This window comes from Rhinolophus sinicus, linkage group LG13 (assembly GCF_036562045.2).
Source record: "Rhinolophus sinicus isolate RSC01 linkage group LG13, ASM3656204v1, whole genome shotgun sequence".
NCBI classification, from domain to species: domain Eukaryota; kingdom Metazoa; phylum Chordata; class Mammalia; order Chiroptera; family Rhinolophidae; genus Rhinolophus; species Rhinolophus sinicus.
Window position 1 is genome coordinate 13,620,114 of NC_133762.1, and position 19,609 is coordinate 13,639,722.

The 19,609-nt window shown below is 47.4% G+C and overlaps 1 protein-coding gene across 11 annotated transcripts in view; it reads right to left on the reverse strand.

Moving 5' to 3' along the window:
* Positions 1-2,964: 2,964 nt before the first annotated feature.
* Positions 2,965-19,609, reverse strand: part of HOMER2 (homer scaffold protein 2) — a 91,428-nt gene continuing 74,783 nt past the window's right edge. For 4 of the 11 annotated variants that reach the window (XM_074318339.1, XM_074318338.1, XM_019743435.2 and 1 more), the window contains 5 exons: positions 17,425-17,564; positions 14,696-14,852; positions 12,748-12,858; positions 11,971-12,051; positions 10,045-10,888 (listed from right to left, as the gene is read on the reverse strand). In XM_074318339.1, the coding sequence (XP_074174440.1) occupies positions 10,700-10,888; positions 11,971-12,051; positions 12,748-12,858; positions 14,696-14,852; positions 17,425-17,564 (678 nt within the window). In that variant the 3' untranslated portion in view covers positions 10,045-10,699. Of the gene's footprint in view, positions 7,442-10,044; positions 10,889-11,970; positions 12,052-12,747; positions 12,859-14,695; positions 14,853-17,424; positions 17,565-19,609 lie in introns of those variants that run through there. The other 7 variants (XM_019743437.2, XM_074318340.1, XM_019743439.2 and 4 more) reach the window with 5 other exon arrangements.

The window sequence follows — 19,609 nt, forward strand, 5'->3', positions numbered from 1 at the left end:
CACAGCAGAGGCTTCAGATCTTAGGTGTGTAAACTCATGTGGGGAGTGTATTTATTGGCTTTCTATTGCTACCATAACAAACTTAGAGGCTCAAAACAACACACATGTATTACCTGACCGTTCCGTAGGTCCGAGGTCCGACGCGCGTCTCACCAGGGTAATCTCAAGGTGTCAGCAGGGCTGTGTTCCTTTCCGAAGGCTCCAGGGGAGAAGCCATTTTCGTGCTTTTTCCTGTTTGCACAGGACGCCTGCTTTCCTTGGCTTGTGGCCCCTTCCTCTAGCTTCTAAGCCAGCAACATCGTATTTCTCTGACTCTTCTTTCATCGTCGTATCTCTTTCTGACCCCAGCCAGGAAAGGTTGTCTGCTTTTAAGAACTCATGTCATTAGATTGGGCCCACCCAGGTAACCCAAGATAAGGACCCTTCTGCCATGTAAGGTACCATATTCACGGGTTGTAGGGATGAGGACGTGGACACCTCTGAGGGGCCATCATCCTGCACGAGGAGGTTGCCGGAATGCACCCCGCCAGGCCCAGCCTGCAAAGGTCCTAGGCCAGGAGGGTCTTCTGAGAGGGACTGAAAACCCAGATAGCTCGGAAATGGCCGGTCTACAGACCGTCCTTAGAGAAACACTATTATCCACGAGTCCAACAGGAAACGAGGGGCTGTCAGGAGAGAAGAGTGAGGCAGGGGTACTTAGTCATTGTGGGTTCCTCCCGAGGTTATGAACCCTGATGCCTGATGTCTCTCAATGTCTTCAGAGTGGCCTGAGGTCACCCCAGCTGTGGAGAAACAGGGCGTGCTCGGACCCCTGGCCTTGGCCACCTGTGAGAGCCTTGCTTGAGGGGGACAAACAAAGCCCCATCAGTTGAGGCCCATTAGCATCTGCAATATAGCATCTCACCTCTCCACTAGAATGTAACAGGTTTGTGGAGAGTGTCCGTGTCCTTTCACTTTTGGGTTCCCAGGGCTTGGACATAAAGGTGCTCAAGAAACAGTTGTTAAATGAACACACAAATTAATGCTTTAAGAGCTGCACGTGTGCAAAGAGCTATGTCGGAAGCATGAGAGAAGTCCCCCGGGAGTTGCTGGTTTTCGTCCTGAGGACCAAAGCCTTTGACCTGGTCCTAAGAAGAGGAACGAGGTGGGAGCAGGGAAGGGTTTCGGGCAGTAAAAAGGGCAGGAGCAGGAAGAAGAAAGAGATGTGAGGCATGGGCAAGACAGGGAGGCTCCTGGAGTGGCCTCCCGGGGGCAGCGGGGTGAAGGACGGGAGAGATGCGGCCAGAACCTCATCTGGCCCAGCTTCAGGAAGAGGCCTCTGGCAACTTTCCGTAAGAGGCACCAGAAGGCGAGGAGACCAACAACGGCGTAGGGACGGTCCAGCGAGAGGAGCAGTGGTGAAGAGAAGAGATCAGGGAGACCAGAGAGAAGCACAAGACTGTGACTCACTGCGCAAGACGCAAGACAGGACACAGGTGATGCCAACACTTGGAGGTGCAGCCGTGCCAGTCAGATCGGAGAGGGGCAGGGGGCAGCCCTGGAGGGCGGGGAGCCGACTCCACGTCAGGGGCTGGCTCTGAGTGGCCGGGGCACTGGGACAAGGGGAGCAGGGAAGCGCCCTGCAGAAGCTCATGCACAGGGGCCCCTGGGCACAGGACAGGGCACAGGTGGCTGCTGACGGTCGACTGTGGCCTTGAAGTCACCCTGGAGATGTCAAAGGAACACGGCCCAGGCACGTGGAGACCCCAACACTACAGAGCAGAGGAGGAGGGAAGAGGAAGAGTCGGAAGCGAGACAAGACTTGGGAAGAAAAACTTCAGAGTCAGGGGAGGATTATTTCAAAAGAGTGAGGTCAACCTTGCCAAACGCCATGGAGAAGCAAGATGTAAAACCTCAATTGGAGCACAGAGGCCCTCCTGCAGGGGGTTCACGCCGGCGGCAGGGCCAAAGCCCGCCCACAAGTGAGATGGCCTGTGACTGTGACCGTCGCAGAGCAAGCACTGACGGCCAGACTCACGTCCAACCAGCAATACACTCTCTCCTGCAAACATGCATCTGGCTTCGCTAGCAGTCCCTTAAACTTGAATCACCCTCCACCTTGTATCTCTGCTGTCAAACAAGGATAGGCTGCAGAGAGGGTCCAGGACAGCCTCACGGAGAATCCTGCAGTATGGGGACATCTGAGGAATTCTTGGACTCCCAAGCACACGAACGTGACACTAAGTAGTGGAGGAACAGGAGACATCTTGGCAGATACCGGCCCCCTGCTCCTAACACCCTGGGAATATATAAGCTCCCCCAAACTGCTGAAGACTTACATCTGGAGAAAAGAGTGTCCTAGAATTGACTGAGATCCACTTATATGAGCCTGAGAGAATGGGGGCTCAAAACAGAAATGAACTTGAATGAAGGGAAAATCGAGAAGGCCTATGCCTTTCACTCCTGAGCTGTGGGTTGAGAGTCACTCCTCTTACACGTGTTTGGGGAAAGCTGGTTCTCTGTCTAGCAGACTCTGCCATGTGAATAATCTGTTCAAGAGGCTCTGGAAAAATCTTTCAGTAGAATGAGTCTCCAAGATGAGCTTTTCCCCCCAAAGCCACGAACACAAGCATCCACTGTCTGCTGCCCTCAGCTCAGAAAACGAGCCTGCAGAGGAAAAGTGCCTCTTGGGTTGAGAAATGCTTTGGTATCAGGCCCATGGAGGCACAACGTGACCAGCTGAAGGGCAGGCGTCCCCTAAGCTCACCAGAACATGGGGCTGCCCCAAAGCAGGAGTTGGGAATGTCGCAAACTCAAAATCCCTCCTTCTGTCCCCAAGGCATATGTGCCTCCACCCACACTGCCATCCTTGCTTGTGGCACCGGATAGTACCAACCTACCCTTGGGGAGATCGAGAGCTTCCAAAACATCTTAAAACACAAAGGTTCTGAAAGATTTTTGTTGACTTAAAAAGAGACACAAACATTTTACTGAACTATGTATTTTGACAAAAACAACTCTGTTACAACAAAATCAGGTAAAATTCACAAAGGTATACAAGTCTTTAAAGGAAAATATTTTTTCCCTTAAATATAAAAAGATAATCTGACAAATAACATCATACTGAAAACACATAAAACAAAAACTGTTAGAAACACAAAAGATATAGACAAATACAATAGTAGTGGGAGAATAACATACTTTCCTTAGTCTTTAATGACACAAGTAAGTAAAAATGAAAGATCCATGATATTATAATTAATAAGATCAAATTAATACATATGAATTTTGTTCCCTTCAGAGAATATACCTTATTTTGCAGTTTCCTTGGAATACTTATTAAAACGAACAATTTATTAGGTCCTAAGAAAATATCAATAAACTCCAAAATGCAGAAATTGTATAGGCCGTACCCTCTTTGACAGCAAGGCAGTAAAACCAGAAATTTATAGCAAATGTTGTAAACAACAACAAATATCAAACTATCTAGAAATGAAAAATATAATTTCAAATAACTCTTCAGTAAAAAATAAAGTTCAAATCTGAAATTATTTATAACTTAGAATATCATACCTAAAAATTTAAGGGATATGAATAAAGAAGTATTCAGAGGAAAAGCCATAGCCTTACAATTACTAGTAACTGTAGCTATTATTAAACAAGAAAAAGTTAAAATGGTATTCAACTTGAGAAGATGAAAAAAATAAAATAAAGGAAGCCATTAATAAGAACAACCCCCGCCCCCCAAATCATAAAATGATAAAACAGTAAATTAAGATATAAGTCCCAGAGTTGGTTCTTTGAAAAGATCCACAGAATAGACTAATTCTGGAAAACTCATCAGAATAAAAAGTGAAAGCAGGACATACAACATAAAAAATAAGAATAGGAAAATACAACTTCATGATAGCAAATCTGAAAATCTTAACAGGTCATTATTTAGGAAATTTAAATTGCCAAAAACTTACAGAATAGGAAGAAAATCTGAAGAGACCAATGAGGATGGGAAACACTGAAAAAATTGTCAAAGATTATTTCCCAAAAAGGCACTAGACTTGGACAACTTTATATATGTTATAAAAATGTTAAGGAGCAAAAAATTTTAAAAACTATTTAAACCATTCCAGGGCATAGAACAAAGAGAGCTTCCCAAGTTTTCTCTCTCTCTCTCTCTCTCTCTCTCTCTCTCTCTCTCTCTTTTTTTTTTCAGATGTTAACATAAACCCAACATCATACGAGAGAGAAGAGAGAGTGGAGGGGGAAAAAGTTACACAATTATCTATCTTAACATATGAAAAATTCCAAAATAATGTAAGCTAGCCAAATCCAGAATATTTTTTTAATTTTAAAGGTCTTATTTTTATTATACAATAATACACGAACCTTGTAGAAAAATCAGAAACCACAGATAAGAACACAAAAATCTACCATAACCAACCCGTCATAAATAACCACTGTTAACATTGAGTAGAGTACATTAAAAGGAGACTATACCATGGGTCAATCAGGTTTTTCTAGAAATGTAGAGAGTGCTTAACATTAGCCAATCTATTAAAATGATTCATCTTAAGTCATGATAAAGAAAAATCACTTGATCATCTTGACAGATGTGAAAAAAGGCATTTAACAAAATTCTAACATCATTACTGATAAAACTTTCAGCAAACTTGAAAGGGCATAACTTTAACATATCAATCAAATATTAAGAATATCTACATTAAGAGTCAAATTTATACGTCTGAAGAAACACTAAAGATATTGTAAGTAAAAAATATATAATATATAAAGAAGAATGTACAATACCAACACAACACAGTGTGTTACTGAACACTGTTCTAAAAGTGCTGGCCAATGTGATAAGGAAGTAAAGAAGATGATTAAAAATATGGTGGTAAAATTATCCTCACTATCCAGAACTATTATCTACCTGAAAAACGCAAAAGAATTAACAACAATAACACAACAAAACTACCAGCATGAAACAGAATTCAGTAATTGGCTCATTACAAAATAAACATATAACCAATTACCAAGTTAAATTAATTAGTATACAACCGTACACTACTCTCTGTCCAGAATTAAGGATGAGGTAGATTGATAGGTACTCACACAGGAAGACGCCCAAGGTCTCCAGCCAAGTGAAGCATGCAAGTAGCAGAAGGGTTGTTGTACCATATGGTCAAAATGATAAAACATACGTTAGGAAAAAAATTTGAGAAATATGCATCAACTGTTGACTATCTTGAGGCAAAGGGATTTTAATTATGAGGGACTCTATTTCTACATGACGTTTTTTCACAATCTTTATATTTACACAACTTTTAATTAACATTTTAAATCAGAAAATCAATGATGTACTTTTATACTATCAGTAAGCAGCTGGAGAGCTAATTTACAATAGTAACCACAACTGCAAAAATGACCTATGCTAGAAAATAATATACCGAGGAACATAATACTTTAAAATTTGCTGAAATGAAATGTTAATATTATAAAGATGTTAATTCTCTCTATAGTAACCTATACATTTTACATAATTCAATTTCCAATTCTATTAAACATTATAAAATGATCCCAAATTTCTTTTGGAAATATTAATATACAAAAAGTACTAGAAAATTTCTGAAAAAGTTTAATTAATGGGGACATGTTGTCTAAATCCATGATGCTTAAACAATGTGGTACAAGTGCCAGAAAGCTCAGAAGCCTGTATAAGGATTGGGTATATAATAAAAATAGGATTTCATATCAGTAGAGAAAGGATAGATTTCCCAATAAAGGATGTTGGGAAAATTTAGAAAATAAATTCCAGATAGATCACAGATTTGTTTAAGAACACAATAAAAGTACCAGAATAAAATACTGGTGAATATTTATACAATCTTGGAATTAGAATCAGAAAGCTCTTCATAAGGATGACAGCAAAGGTAACAATCTTAAAGGAAAAGACATCTTTGACTAAAAAGTGTTTTTCAATGTCTGAACATTTCTAAAAAACCATACATACAACTTTTTTTTTTTTTTATAATACTTAATGCAACAAAAAACTCTTAGAAATCAGTGAGACAGTTAAACCCTTTACGAGAAAACTGGCCAGAGGAGATGAATAAGTAAACTACAAAAGAATATCATCTAATAAATATTTTTGCTAGTGAGGGTCTCATTTTAATAAAAAAAATGTGGATGAAAACTAGCCCCTCAGCCCCATGGTAACACCAATGCTAAAGAGGGAGCAGGTCATTGTCACACATTGCTGGTGGGAGTGTAATCTGGTATCATCTTTTGGAAGGCAATTTGAGGCAATATATAATAAAGCTGTAAAAATGTGCACACCTTTTTATTGTTAGTCAGGCTAGGGTATGTTATGCTGCAGGAACAAATGAACCCTGCAATCTCAGTGGGGTCACACTTACGGTTATTCTTTATTCACACCACATGTCCACACAGGTGGGTGGGCCGGGGTGTTAGGAAGGGGAGATGCTCTACAGTCAAGCAGGGACCCAGAAGGCTGAGGCTCCGTTTCTGGGGCATCACCATTTGCTGAGACCAGGGAACAGAGACTGGGCATCTCAGAAGCTTGGTCTGCAACTGTCACATGTCACTTCCACATTGCATTGGTCATAATGAGTCACAGGACCCGGAACGACTCTAACGCAAAGTGTAGTCTCCTATGTGCCCCCCACACTTTTGAGGCAGCAAGTCCAACTTCAGAAAATTATGCTAAGTAAATATTCTGAAAAGTTCACAAAGATGTTAGAAGAAAGGATGTCATCATATCCTTAACTGCAACAGTAAAAAACAGGAAACGACCTAAGTATCCAAGGTACAACCTACATAGGTGACAAAAATGATGCAATTACGTATTTATGATATAGAAATATATTCACAATATAGTGCTAAAAAGAAAAAAAGTAAGCTATAAAACAGCACGTGTGATTGTATTTCATGAAAAAAATAATAAAACAAATACAGAAGCATAGAAAAAAATCCTGAAAAGATATATACCAAAATGTTAACAGTGGTTATAATCAGATGGTGTAATAACAGGTGATTTTTGCTTTTCACTCATCTGTAGTTTCTTTTTCTTTTTTAAAAAAAAGTATGTATTATTTATGTACCAAAAAGGCATTAAAAAAGGGAAAAAAACCTCTAGTACTCTTGGGAAAGTCCACTTGTCCACCGCATACTAATCATTCAACTCTTACATTTGATGGAGGAAATGCCTAATTGCCTGTCACATCATAAGCGATTGCTACAACAATTTATTTAAAGTTAGGACTTTATATTAAAAGGGGTGCGAGAGGGTAAAAACAGTAACAGATTCCCCACAGCTGCGTGTCATCAGACCTGTCAATCATCTGCCAAAATGTTCCACAGTCTGGACTCCACCGTGGTTTTTCTGGGCTCCTGCCAGGTGCACCGGGGGGCTGTGTGGTCTGAGGGGACCACTCTTCACAAGGCTCTGCATCGTCAAAGAGAGTAGGGCACTGTACGATTCCACGTGAAAGAAAAGCCCCGCAACCTCATCTCATAAATGGATTCCATGTAACATCACCACCAGGGTTAGGAAAGACTCTGCCTAGCTATACGTATTTTTAACTGAAAACATTGTTTCTTCCACTTGCCCTTGCTGCTTCCTCCCCCAACACACACACACACACACGCACGCACGCACGCACATGCACACACACACACACACACGCACATGCATACATACACACGCACACATGTACACGCACACACACACAAGGTCCTAAATTCATTAGACCATTTCATCCAGCTGACAAATTCTTGCCAAAGTCACCTTCTTGCCTGGCTGGTGTTTAAAGAGGAACTAGAAAACCCATGTTCTTGAGACAGGTAGATGGAAAGGACATGTAAATAAACACACATTTCTATACAGGGTTCCCTCTCCATGCTTCACCCCCACCACCATACATAATATTTCTTTGGGGGGAACCACCTACTCAGAAATTAGGATCCTTGTAAACCACGCATATCATTTAAAAATGTATATGGACATCAATTTGCAAGCTTCTGCTTTAAACCGTCAGTGCTTCAAAATCCAGCGACATTTCAAGTAGATAAAAGAATCCTAACTTTCAGAAGGGCGGATGGCACAAACAACCCGCTTGCAGTGATGAGCCAAGAGTGGCGGCTGGCTCCATCTTAAAATACAGTACTGCGTCTTTCAATGGGTCAAACTCAGGAGACATCGCTTGGAAATGCAAACGCAGTCCTGGCCTTAAATCTTCCAGCAGCACAACATGGCTGGACGTTCATGAGCGAAAGGTTTCTGTCCTGCCTGCACCTGGCTTAAGATGATGACAACTAAAGGACATCGGCGCTGAGACTAGCAAGACTAGCACTGGATATCCTGATAAACGAGGACAGGTTACACTGGTTCGAGTGAAAACCGGGAGGAATTCGTTTTCATTATATTGAGCCAGAGTCTGTCAGACAGGGCCAGGCTCTGTCCTCACTGTCCAGCTCATCCCTGGGGCCATTTTCCTTAAAAGAAAGTAAATGAAGAAACACCAAGATCTCTAGAGAAAAACAGAGGCACAGGAAGGCCAGTGCTCTGAGAAGTTGTGCTTGCAGCTTACCGTTCCCTTCCGAGCAGCCCCTACTACTCGCAGCTCCTGGGCTGCACACAACATGGGATCTACGGCACACATCACGGACCGGTGAGCAGGGACCACAGAGGGATGCTGCAGTCGCCATAGCAACAGCTGTGCCATGTCCGGTTTCCCACAGTCACTGCTATGGAGCAGAAGTGCCTTTAGCCACTGTCTCTTTCTATATGACTGTGTCACCTGAGCATGCTCCCGTCATCCAGATGGCTCCTGCTAGATTAACACGCCACCTAATAGATGGGGTATGGGCATCAGAAGACCCAAGGTCAGATTCTGGACTCGTGTCCACGGCTCCTGGGCAAGCACGTGTCCAGTCTGCTGACAGGTGGACCGACCTGGCCTGAGAAGAACCCCCTTTATCCCACCGCTGGCCACAGGCCTGGCACAGGGCCAGCACAGCTGCCTGGTCTCCTGGCACAGCCAGAAAGAAGCTGCCCCCAATGGTCCTGAGAACCACCAGGAACTCCAGAAAAGGGGCGGGCTAGCATGCCTGTCTCACATCAGCAGGAGGGCTGACCACACTCTGCGTGTCCTGTGTGCCCTGTACTCAGCCAAAGCCGCTCCCTCAGTCTGCAGGCTCGCCCCTAAAGTGCTCCAGAGCCTAGCTTCCCCTCCTTCCCCCAGCCCAAATAAGACCTCCCTGCTCAGAGGATCTCAGCTAGGGGAAGGAGAGCCGCAGGACTTAGGAGCTCGCCTTGGGGACCAGCCTACATCTGTGGGTAACCACCTGCCCTCGGGCTGTTTTACCATTCATCCAAATTAAGCAGGGAGAAAGTGTAGCCACGGGAGAAAACCTTGCTAGAGGGGCAAGTTCTCTCAGTGGTTCTCCAAGCAGGTAAGGAGACACCACGGCCGCCCTGTCCTGAAGGCGTTTAGAAAGGCCTATGCCAGGCATAGGGCAGTGAGTCCCTCCCAAGGCAGGATGCCAACAGCACCCAATGCCCCCAGAGAAGCTCTGTCAGGGAGGGGAGGTTTGTGGCTCATCCCTTCCTTAGCAGGAGCTGAGAGAGGCGGTGGCAGACGTGGGCAGGACTCTGTCACTAAGTCCAAGGCTCCTGGCACGTGAGCTGATGCTCTCTCCCTCATGGGCTGATGTTGCCCAAACCCAACACAGGACCCCACCCTACACCCCAGGCCTGGGCAGCCCCTATCCCAGGGACACCAGTGGTCCCGGATCCTCCAGGCCACAGGCCCCGAAGCCCGGAGAAGAAGGTGGCAGAGACCATCAGGGGCAGAGCACCACGGATGGCTCCTGGGAGGCCTCAGACCGGCTCCTGCTGCTCTCACTGCCACCCCCCCTGCCCCAGGGCCACCCGAGCCAATCCATGAGTCTGACCACCAAGGGCATTCACATCTGATAATGACCCAGAGCACCAAGATGCCGGGACTCTGCTGGGGTTGGATTAAAACACTAAATTCTGTTTACATGTTTCATTGAACAAATATTTATTAAGCACCTACTTTGGGCCAGGTACCGGGTAGGTACCCTCACTGCATGCTGTTCCCACAGCACAGCAATCAGCTCAGAAATGAAAACCAAGACAAGGAGCATTGTCGCAACCCTACAAACTGGGGGGCCGGGGAGGGCAGAGTGATGCAGGTGGTCCCCATGCCAGAAAATGCACCCACCAGCAGCTTGTCTTCTTTCTCTGGACAAGTCTCTACTGAGTGGCTGCTCTAAAGCATCTTGATACTCTGAGAGGGGGGCTGCTATCTCCACACCCCACGCACGGGTACCTGGTGGACATTTAAACACAGGAGGTGTGAAGGATTTGCATATTGGATTAGAAAACTCACTTCAGTTGATATGGTTGCAACAGCCCTTAAGAAAGATATAAACATCCCTGCCCTGACGACGTAAATGTTTAAGGTACACCTCGTCCTGGATTCCTGAGTCAGAATCTTTCCGTTGTCTACAACCTCCAGAGGCAAGAGAAGCAAGAGGAGGTTTCTATTCTGGAGAGGGGAGACTGGAAACAGGCCCACTGCGCCTGCATTTACAGAAGCAACGCCAACAGGAGAACACCTAGTCTTATCCGTCGCGCACACACACCTGGGACTCGAGGCCAGGCCTGGGACTCCCCCTAGTTGTCCGTGCCCAGCTTGGAGAGGCCGCGGCGAAAGTCGTGTAAGTCATCTATCTTCCCGTCCAAAACCTCCAAGAAGCTCTTCAGCTCCACCTTCAGGTGGCGCTGTCGGTATTTGCTCTCCTCAATGTCCGACCTCAGAGAAAGTACTTTGTCTTCCAGGTTTTGATTGTCTCTCTCTGCCGCCTGAAGCGAAACAAAAGGGAGAAGCATGATGGGAGCCGTCCTGAGACCTGCTACAGCCAAACTGCTGGCGCTCCCTTGCGACTGCATCCCCAGAAGTGTTAGTCCCACTGATGGCAGCACAGAAGGCAAGGGCATTTCAGAGTGCCCTCCTTTCCTGCCTGTTCCCCGGCAGAGGTGCCAACAGGCAGAGTACGACCAACAGCTGGCCTAAAAAACGACATCCCCACAGAATGCAGAACTCGGACTCCTGCCTGGGGAGATTGAGGTTAACTGACCCTTTCATAAGTGCCCAGCTGAGAAAGCCTGAAATCTCAGCTCAAGGCATTGTCATCCCCAGTCCCAGAGCTCAGCAGAGGCCCCGTTCAGTTCCATTCTGAGAGAGAAACAGGACAAATGAGGGAGTGACTTGTTTCCTTCCCCTGGTTCCACGGGAAGGGCGCGGCCTCCTCGGCCCCAGGCCAGCCTGTGGCGCTCACTGAGGGAGGACTGGCCATGCCAGACTCAGGGACAGCTGGTCTGCGCACCATCCGTCCATGGTGTTTCCATGGAGACATTCAAGCTCCCAAAGGCAGGATGGCTGGGAGTCCTTCAATGAGGCTTATGCCTTACACTCTTCCTATCACATCGGAGGTTCCTCTTTATGGGTACACAGTGAGACTCTTTTGCACATGCGTACAGGAACCAGTGACTAATACTGGGGTGGTGCACCCGAATAAAGGGCTCCTGAAGTGCGGAGACCTAGGAAGTGAAGGAGGAGGTTAAAACTGTCTTTTTGGGGATCAGAAATCCGAGGCCAGTGAGGGGGGCCTGCCTAAGGTCACATGGCGAGATGGAATAGCACCCAGGGCTTATGCTCTCAGCCCCCGCTGCTCTGCCCTATGGTTAGGTTGCACACGACACCTTCACGTGAGTGGAAAACTGAACCTGCCCGGGGGTCAGAGATGGCATCTGGCATGCAGGCACTACTGACTTTAGAAAACCGCTCTTCCTTACCAAGCAGGGTATGCAAGGAGAGGACTTGGAGAGATGAGTGACACAACTGCCCTCCTGTCTGAGCAAACCGGATGTATCCCCGCCCTTACCTCTAACTTCTCAGAGACGTATTCACACTCTGACATGAGCTGAGGTATGATTTCACTTTGTTTTCGGAGATCTTTCAACTCCTATAGGACACAGAAATTTGAAAAAGAATGTGAAAGCAAGTCAGATAGAATGTATTCTTGAAAATCCCCCAACTTGTGCGTACACAAATGGAAGCAGCTTTTGGAACCTGTACTGTTTGCAGAAATAATAAAGGTGATGACGTTACCACTTAACACATCAGATACTCTAAGGGTTAAGTGTGTAACATGTATTATCACACAAGGTCCGTACACCACCATAAAAAGAGAAGTATTCTGATGATTCCTGCGTTGTAGATGGGGAAACAGGCTGAGAAAGGTTTGGTAACTTGCCCAGGGTCTGTAGCATCTGTGTACTTAGCTGTCCTGCTTCCCAGAAAATAAATGACAGTATGACCAGTGGCTCTCGCCGCAGTAATTTGACAGCAGGACATTACTTCTGATGACAGATCACCTGATAAGCCTGTGAGTGTTTGGTACAGCGTTCAGCTCCCTCTTGGATCTGAATGGCTGACCACAGAATAAACACAGCCCGGAGGCTGCAGAGGGTCACGGGTTGGCCGTTGCTCTGGAGTATTTGCACCTTGGTACGACTCTTGCCTCTGTCTCTGTGCTAATGTCCAGGCAGCTGCCAGGCCCGGTCACATGCCCACAGCCACCTGCTGTGCCCTTGGGTAGAGATCACCCCACAAGGCCCAGAGAGACACTGAGGGGCACCGTCAGAGCTCTGCCACTCACCGTCTCCTTTTCTCGCAGTTCTGATTCCAGCTCCTCGATTCTTCTCTTCAGCTGGAAGTTTTTCTCCTTCTCCCTGTTGATCACACTGCTTTGCTCTTCCAGCTTGTCAAGCTTGGGTAAACATCACATGTTAAAGCAGGGATGCGAGTTCACTTTCATCATTCAACAAAAGACCACCACAGCTGGTTATGCGTTCTTTTAAATTAACCATAAACTAACCCAGTTAGAAACGGTTCCTCATGGCTGCGATCAAACTCCATGTGGCCCCCCAGGGGCTGCTTGCCCCTCCCTGCTGGCACAAGATGCCTTACTTACCTCCAGCAGAGCCAAGTAAGTCACAAAACCTGGCCTCAGGATGCTCTGGGCTTCTGGGTTCTCTCATGGCCACGGGACAGAACCTTTAGGTTTGCTTTAAGGACCCGTCACAAGCAGGGGCCAGACCTCCCATGAATCTACCTGCTTCTCCCCACAATGATTTTTACATCATTTTAATCATGTGCTGAATTATTGTTTCATCTCAAGTCTTTAAGCCAGCGGGGTACCGAACCGAGCACTGTGGGACAGTGGCCACCAAATGGGCACGGTAACATTTCAAAGGGTTTAAATCAAGATGACCTTTCCACACGGACACATGCAGAGGAGCCTGGCCCGCAGGTCTCTTCCTGGACACCAGCAGTGGTGCCGGCTGAACCCGCAAATCCCGAGTGCACCTTTCTCTCCCTCCCTCACAGGCCTGATCCCTCAGAAGGGAGACAAAGGCGCCAGACCCCTGGCACTGCCATCTGATGCTGACTGATTCCTGGGGCCCAAAGTGCATGTGCAGTGTGGACCGTAGGGGAGGAACCACGTGTAAAAAAAGTGCCCCACTGCCGGGGTCCCAGGGCCTCCCATCAGGAAGCTGACACTCCTCTCAGGGAGCACTCACGCCGTCCCCTCCTGCCCTGCTCTCTGTTTCTTACTCAGGTGCACGGGGAGAAGCTCAGCTCTTTTCTTGGAAAAGGAAAGAAAGGGCATCGGTCCCTCTGGCAGGCAGACCAGCCAGGCCTCGGCAGGGAACGTGCGGAGTCAGCACCTGGCCCGGTGCCCCTCACTGTCAGCAGTGGGCACGAAGGAAAAATGACACAAGGCACTTTTATGTGCCATCTGTACCCAGGAAGCTGCTGAAACAGAGCAGCGGTCTCCAGTGGCTCCACTCAGGTTGGGTGGGCAGGTTATAAATGGGGGGGGGGAGGGAGAGTGAATACCACTGTCATGTGATGTGCACCCCTGAAATCCTGCACTTACCAAGCAGAATGTGTTCACAACCTGTGGGCCGAACGTGCTGACCATTAAAACACGATCAGCACAGCGACCTCAGGTCCCAACTGGGGATTCTCTGGCCACCCCAAAACTTCCTCATTAACTCAGTCCAGCTACGAAGAGTGTAATTATAGGGGAGGCTGCAGTGAATTCTGAAAAAATCAAAATGCCTGGATGTGAAGGCAGGAGAGCAGAGGGCACATGACGGCAGCCAGCACGCACCCACCCCCCACTTCGAGGGCTCGATTCTTTTTCTCACTTCCACATTCCCATTTTCAGAAATAGTGATTTGCCGGAGGCAGGGTTTCTGAGCAAATGCTCCTAACCATTTCCTAAATCAATTTTCTTCACTCAACCCTGGGTCCCTTTTCTCCGCCTCAGATCACCAGAACGCAGACAGGCCCAGGAGGGCTGCCCACAGCTGGCATCAGAGGGCGCTGTTTGCAGGGACACTGCTGAGGTCTCTCGTGTACTTACCTCGTCCTTCGCAACAGGAATTATAGAACTAATAAATCAGTTATTGGGGTGGACGGAGGTTCAGGGGGGAGGCAGTCTTCCCCCCGCCCGTGGGGATGAGGGTGAAGTGGGGGGGAAGAGGGGGCCTGGCAGCCCTCCCACTGCCCCCTCCAGGGCGGCCCCCAGTGCCCACCTTGTTCCGCAGCCGGTCGTTCTCATCACGGCAGATGCAGCACTGCCTCCTCCACTGCTCCACGCTGGCCGCCGACTCCTGCAGCGCTGTGGTCAGCCGGGCATTGCTCTCCCGCAGGGTCTGCAGCTCGATCTCCCATTTCTTCACATTGGCGGCACTGCGGGGAGAGGCCAGGCAGTGACCGGGATGGCAGATGCCATCGCTCCTGCCACACCCCCATGCACCTGGGGAAGGGGACCCTCCCTGCCTCAGCTGCCCCTAGAGGGCTACAGCCTCACCTACCGGTGGGCTGGCTGGAGAACCAAGTGCCAAGAGGGACTGGCCTCTCTCTGGTGCAAACCCGTCACCTTCCCAGGCTATTTTCTTAAAGAATCACTTTAGAAATGAACAGAATTCTTAAAGAAGGCGGAGATGAAGGATGGAGCGCAGGATGAAGCCACAGAGTGTGGTGAAGACCCCCTCCCTTACTCCGTGTGCCGCAGAACACCAGTTCCTTCCTGAAATGAGCCTCAAGGACAGAGGCTCGGAGTGCTGGGCAGACCACGAGGCCCTCTGAGAATCTCATGAAAGCTGTCAGACCCTTGTGACAAGTTCCTGACACCCCTCTAGGAGCCAAGGACCCCGGGTTTAACAAACAGCCTGGCTCCAGGTAGTAATGGTGCCCCCATACCCTCTGCCTCCTGAGAGCTTTTAAAGGACTCCAGACCTGAGAGCAGAGGACTTGGGGACAGAGGAGACAGTGACTGGAATGCCCCTGGGGACAGAACTGGGGTTCTAATCACAGTGTGTGTGGGAGCCCTGGCCAGCCCTGTGTCACCACAGATCTGAGGGACACCTCTGTGGTACCACAAAAACCCCCTTTTTAGCTTTGATCTTATGTGTTCAGTGAAAAAGTTTTCAAAAACAAACTGGAGTCAGGCTCCCCTCATTTGCTGTTTGCTCTTGATGCGCCTTTTGTTTCCTGGCTTTGGAACCCTTGAATCTGTGGTGTGATCCAAGGTGTCAGGGCCGGGCTGAGTGACAAGCCCATCAGAAAGCCCTGGCTGCTCCGGAATACTGCCTGGCTGAGCAGTGTTCTGCTTCTAAAGGCTTTTTTTTTTTAAAAAAGAAAAACAACTGTATCTGAATACTCTGCATTATCTTTCATCCCACAGCGTCAAGGACCTGGGGATGTGATTGGAAAATACACACTTTCAGTTTCAAACACCACAAACTGAAAAAAGAGTAAGACATTATTGCTTGATTAATTTCAGAACTGATGATTGAGAATTTAAGCTGATTTGGGGAAATGGCTTCACACCCATTGCAGTAATTCACTTCTTTGTTAAACTGGGATTTCAAAACATTTATTTTTGGGGTCAGAATGTTTTTATTCAGGCAGCTTACTGTGACTTAAACAACTAAAAATAGTCCTTATAATTGTCTGATGAGTAAGAAAAGCGACTGGTCACAATGCTGCCTTTTGAAGTTCCTGACAAAACCCACAATCCAAAGAAGGTGGCTGGATCTAAGGGTCACGTATCTTTCTGGAATTCCTAGGGCAGAACACAGGGCGTAAGCTCCAAAAATGGGCCAGGCCTGCTGAGTTGAGAGGTGGGTACCAACCCTTTGGCTCCAGCTGGGGAATGTGACTGGCTCCTCAGAGAAGGTTCCTCAAGAGACTGCAGCTGCAGCCTTGAGTGAAAGGAAGGAAGTATGGGGTGGCGAGATGATTTACCAAGCATGTGACCTTGGGCAAGGAAGGCCTCGCTTTACCACCTAGACTCAGTTTCCTCATCTATAAAATGGGGGAATTAATATGACACAGCTCTTAGATGGGGCAACTCTGAGGAGAGCAGCTTCTCAGCCACAGAGAGGCTGGGGGAAGCTGGCCAAACCCCCAGCCAGGTGAGCAGAATGACTCCAAGCCAGCCCCTCTGAGGTGCTGGTGAGCCAGCCCACACCAGGGAGTCTAGCCCAGCCTCTGGGAAACGGGCCACATTCTCAAGACACAAATGCACAGGCACAGCTTGTGTAGTCATTAAAGATTACAATCTTGTTGATATCACTATGGGGACCATGTTAAATTTATAGATCAATGGAGAGGAAGGTGATACCTTTTTAAAATATCAAGGCTTCCTACCACTTCCAATAGAATATACCTATTTGTTAAATTATTCATTGATGGTCCTCAAAATCAGTTTAGCATTTTCTTCACATAGCCCTTGTGCATTTAAGTTTATTCCTATGTATTTTAGGATTCCAGTTCATATTATAAAGGAAATTTCTTTTTCTAATATGTATTCCATGTGCTGTTTGTTTGTGCATAAAAAAGCTACTGACTTTTGTGAGGTTTTATATTATTTTTAATAGCTTCTTAGGTTTTTACCTATTTTTCTGGATGTTCAAGACTCAATCTTATCATATATGAATAAATGATAAACTTGGCTTCTCAAAAAACAAAACAAAACACACGCACAGGCACACACCTCTCTCTCAGACATACACACATTGATGTACTCTCTCATGTACTGCACACACACACACACACACTCTATCACACTCACACACTCACACAAATTGCATATGAAGTGGTCAGTCAGCTGGCTTCATGGCCCGGACAGAAGACTGGCCGCTCTGAGCAGGGCCCAGTCTCCTGTCCCAGTTTCCTGGACCCCTGCCCAGCAGGACCGTCTTCAGGGAAACGCTGACCTTGGAGAAAGCGGCACCTGGGTTTGAAATGCCCTTACCTCTGGGTCAAAGCGATCTTCAGCTTGTTGTTCTCTGACTTCAGGTGTATGTCAGCAGGACTCGCGTGAGAGGCTTTTTCATCGTCTGTCCCATTGACACTGGATGCCTGAGTAGAAGATGGGCTTTCACACCCAGACTCCTGGCCAAAGTGAATTACCTCACACGTTATTGAGTGTCCTTATAGTGGCAGCAAGTCAGGCATAATGAGAAACTGGTTGTGAGTTTAGGAGAACAATTCATCTTACCTGAACGCAGTGAAGACTAACAAGTCAAAGACCAATAGCAAAGACTCTCCAGAACAAAGGACAAAGCCCAGAAGGGCCGCGAGAGTTCAGAAAGTCTGCATACCTCACGGACAAGAGAGCACCTGGGGCCGTTACTCAGAGCCTGTGTGCCCACACTTAAGCCTAACAAGCCTGGATGCCTGGTCTCCATATCAATAACACTGACAGAAGCCAGAAATTAAATGAAGAGGAAAGATTTAGAACAAGGAACAAGAAACGGTAAGTGAGGAAGAAGTATTAGAAGCTGACATAACTTAAAAATCCTGGGGCTACAAACTTTCCTTAGACCTTGGACTATTTCAGGTACCCGATTTTATAGATCCTCAGATTGCTCAGTATGGTAATTAAGGATACTAAATCAACAGTAATCACTTAGATTACATTAAAGATTATTTAGAAAGATTCTGGGGCCGGGTTCAGGTGGTTGGAACACCACGCTGCTAACGCCGAGGTCACTGGTTTGATTCCCACATGGGCCAGTGAGCTGCGCCCTCTACAGCTAAGATTGTGAACAACAGCTCTCCCTGGAGCAGGGCTGCTGTGAGCAGCCTGAGGTTGGCGTGAGCTGCCGTGGGCTGCTGTGTGCTGCCGTGGGCTGCTGTGTGCTGCCGTGGGCTACTGGTGGCCAGCGTGAGTGGCTCAAGACAGATACAGATTCTGCCTTCACGAAACACGCCGAGCCACCAAATTTCGTGTCCTAAGGGCCAGCCACAGCGGCTGACAAACCCAGGGACCTCTTGGCATGATGTCCCCTCCTCTACAGAACTGATGTGCTGAAAAGCCTCATTTCTTGGGTTCAGTGATGGTGGGACTTGTCTGCCTTGTCTGCTGGCTCACTGCCCGTAATGGGTTCATTTCCCAAGGCCCTACCGCTTGCCCTCCTCTCCCCACTGATTCTCGCTGCAGCCAGCCTTCAGCTATTGCTTCTACGAGGCTGATGGTCCTGGCTGCTCACGGCGTGCAGGCCTCCTGCGTCTCTTCCCACCAGCTGTCCCCAACACGCATTCCTTCGTCTTTACCCCTGTGGCCTGGCCATTCCTCACCCCCAGCCTCCCCCTGACCTTCTCTGGCACACCCTGACTTCCTCACCACCCACATGCAATCCTCATGCCAATTTCAGATCGACAGTCATGAAACACTGCCGAAGTCTGCCAACTACCTGAGAATAAATAACTAAATAAAACCTAATAAACAGTAAACTATGTACAATGAAGAATCCTAGGCTTTTCCCGGTATCTCCAAGTGCCTCTCTGTCCTCCCACAGCACACCTCATTCCCAGCCCGGCGGCATCATGCTTATTCCTGACCCCAAATCTTTGCTCCTGCTGTCTCCCTTTCCTTGTCTCCCTATGTATAACCCTGTCACTAGGTCAAGCTGTCCGCCCACTACTACACACACCAATCTAGATATCAGGAATGAAGGTATGTTTATTTCAGGTTCAAAGAGGTCTCTTTGAGTTGGTCATCATACTGTTATGGAGACAGACTACTCGATTTCTGGCAAAGCTACACGTCCTTTGGCTAAACCCGAGCTGTTGGAATTCCGTCTCCTACCTGCCTTTTGTTAGAATAGGGAGACAGAGACGAGGGCTGTTAGGCATCAGTCAAGTTTTCTCTCTCACGGGAACAAGGTACCTACACTTGTTGATGCGTCCTTCACGTAGAGCTTGCCTCCCAATACAGCAGGGAAACACACTGCGTTGCCACCGGTGTTTAAACACAGTGACCAGAGAATGCCTCTTAGGGGTCAGGGACATGCATTACCCTAATCCCATCAAAATCACATCACCAACCCTGAGAAGTTCAGAAGCCTCATCGGCACATGTCCCATCCACCTGTATCAACAGGCTAGTAGTTGGAAAGCCCTCAAAATGCCCTGCTGCTAAATTCCCTCTTTCTT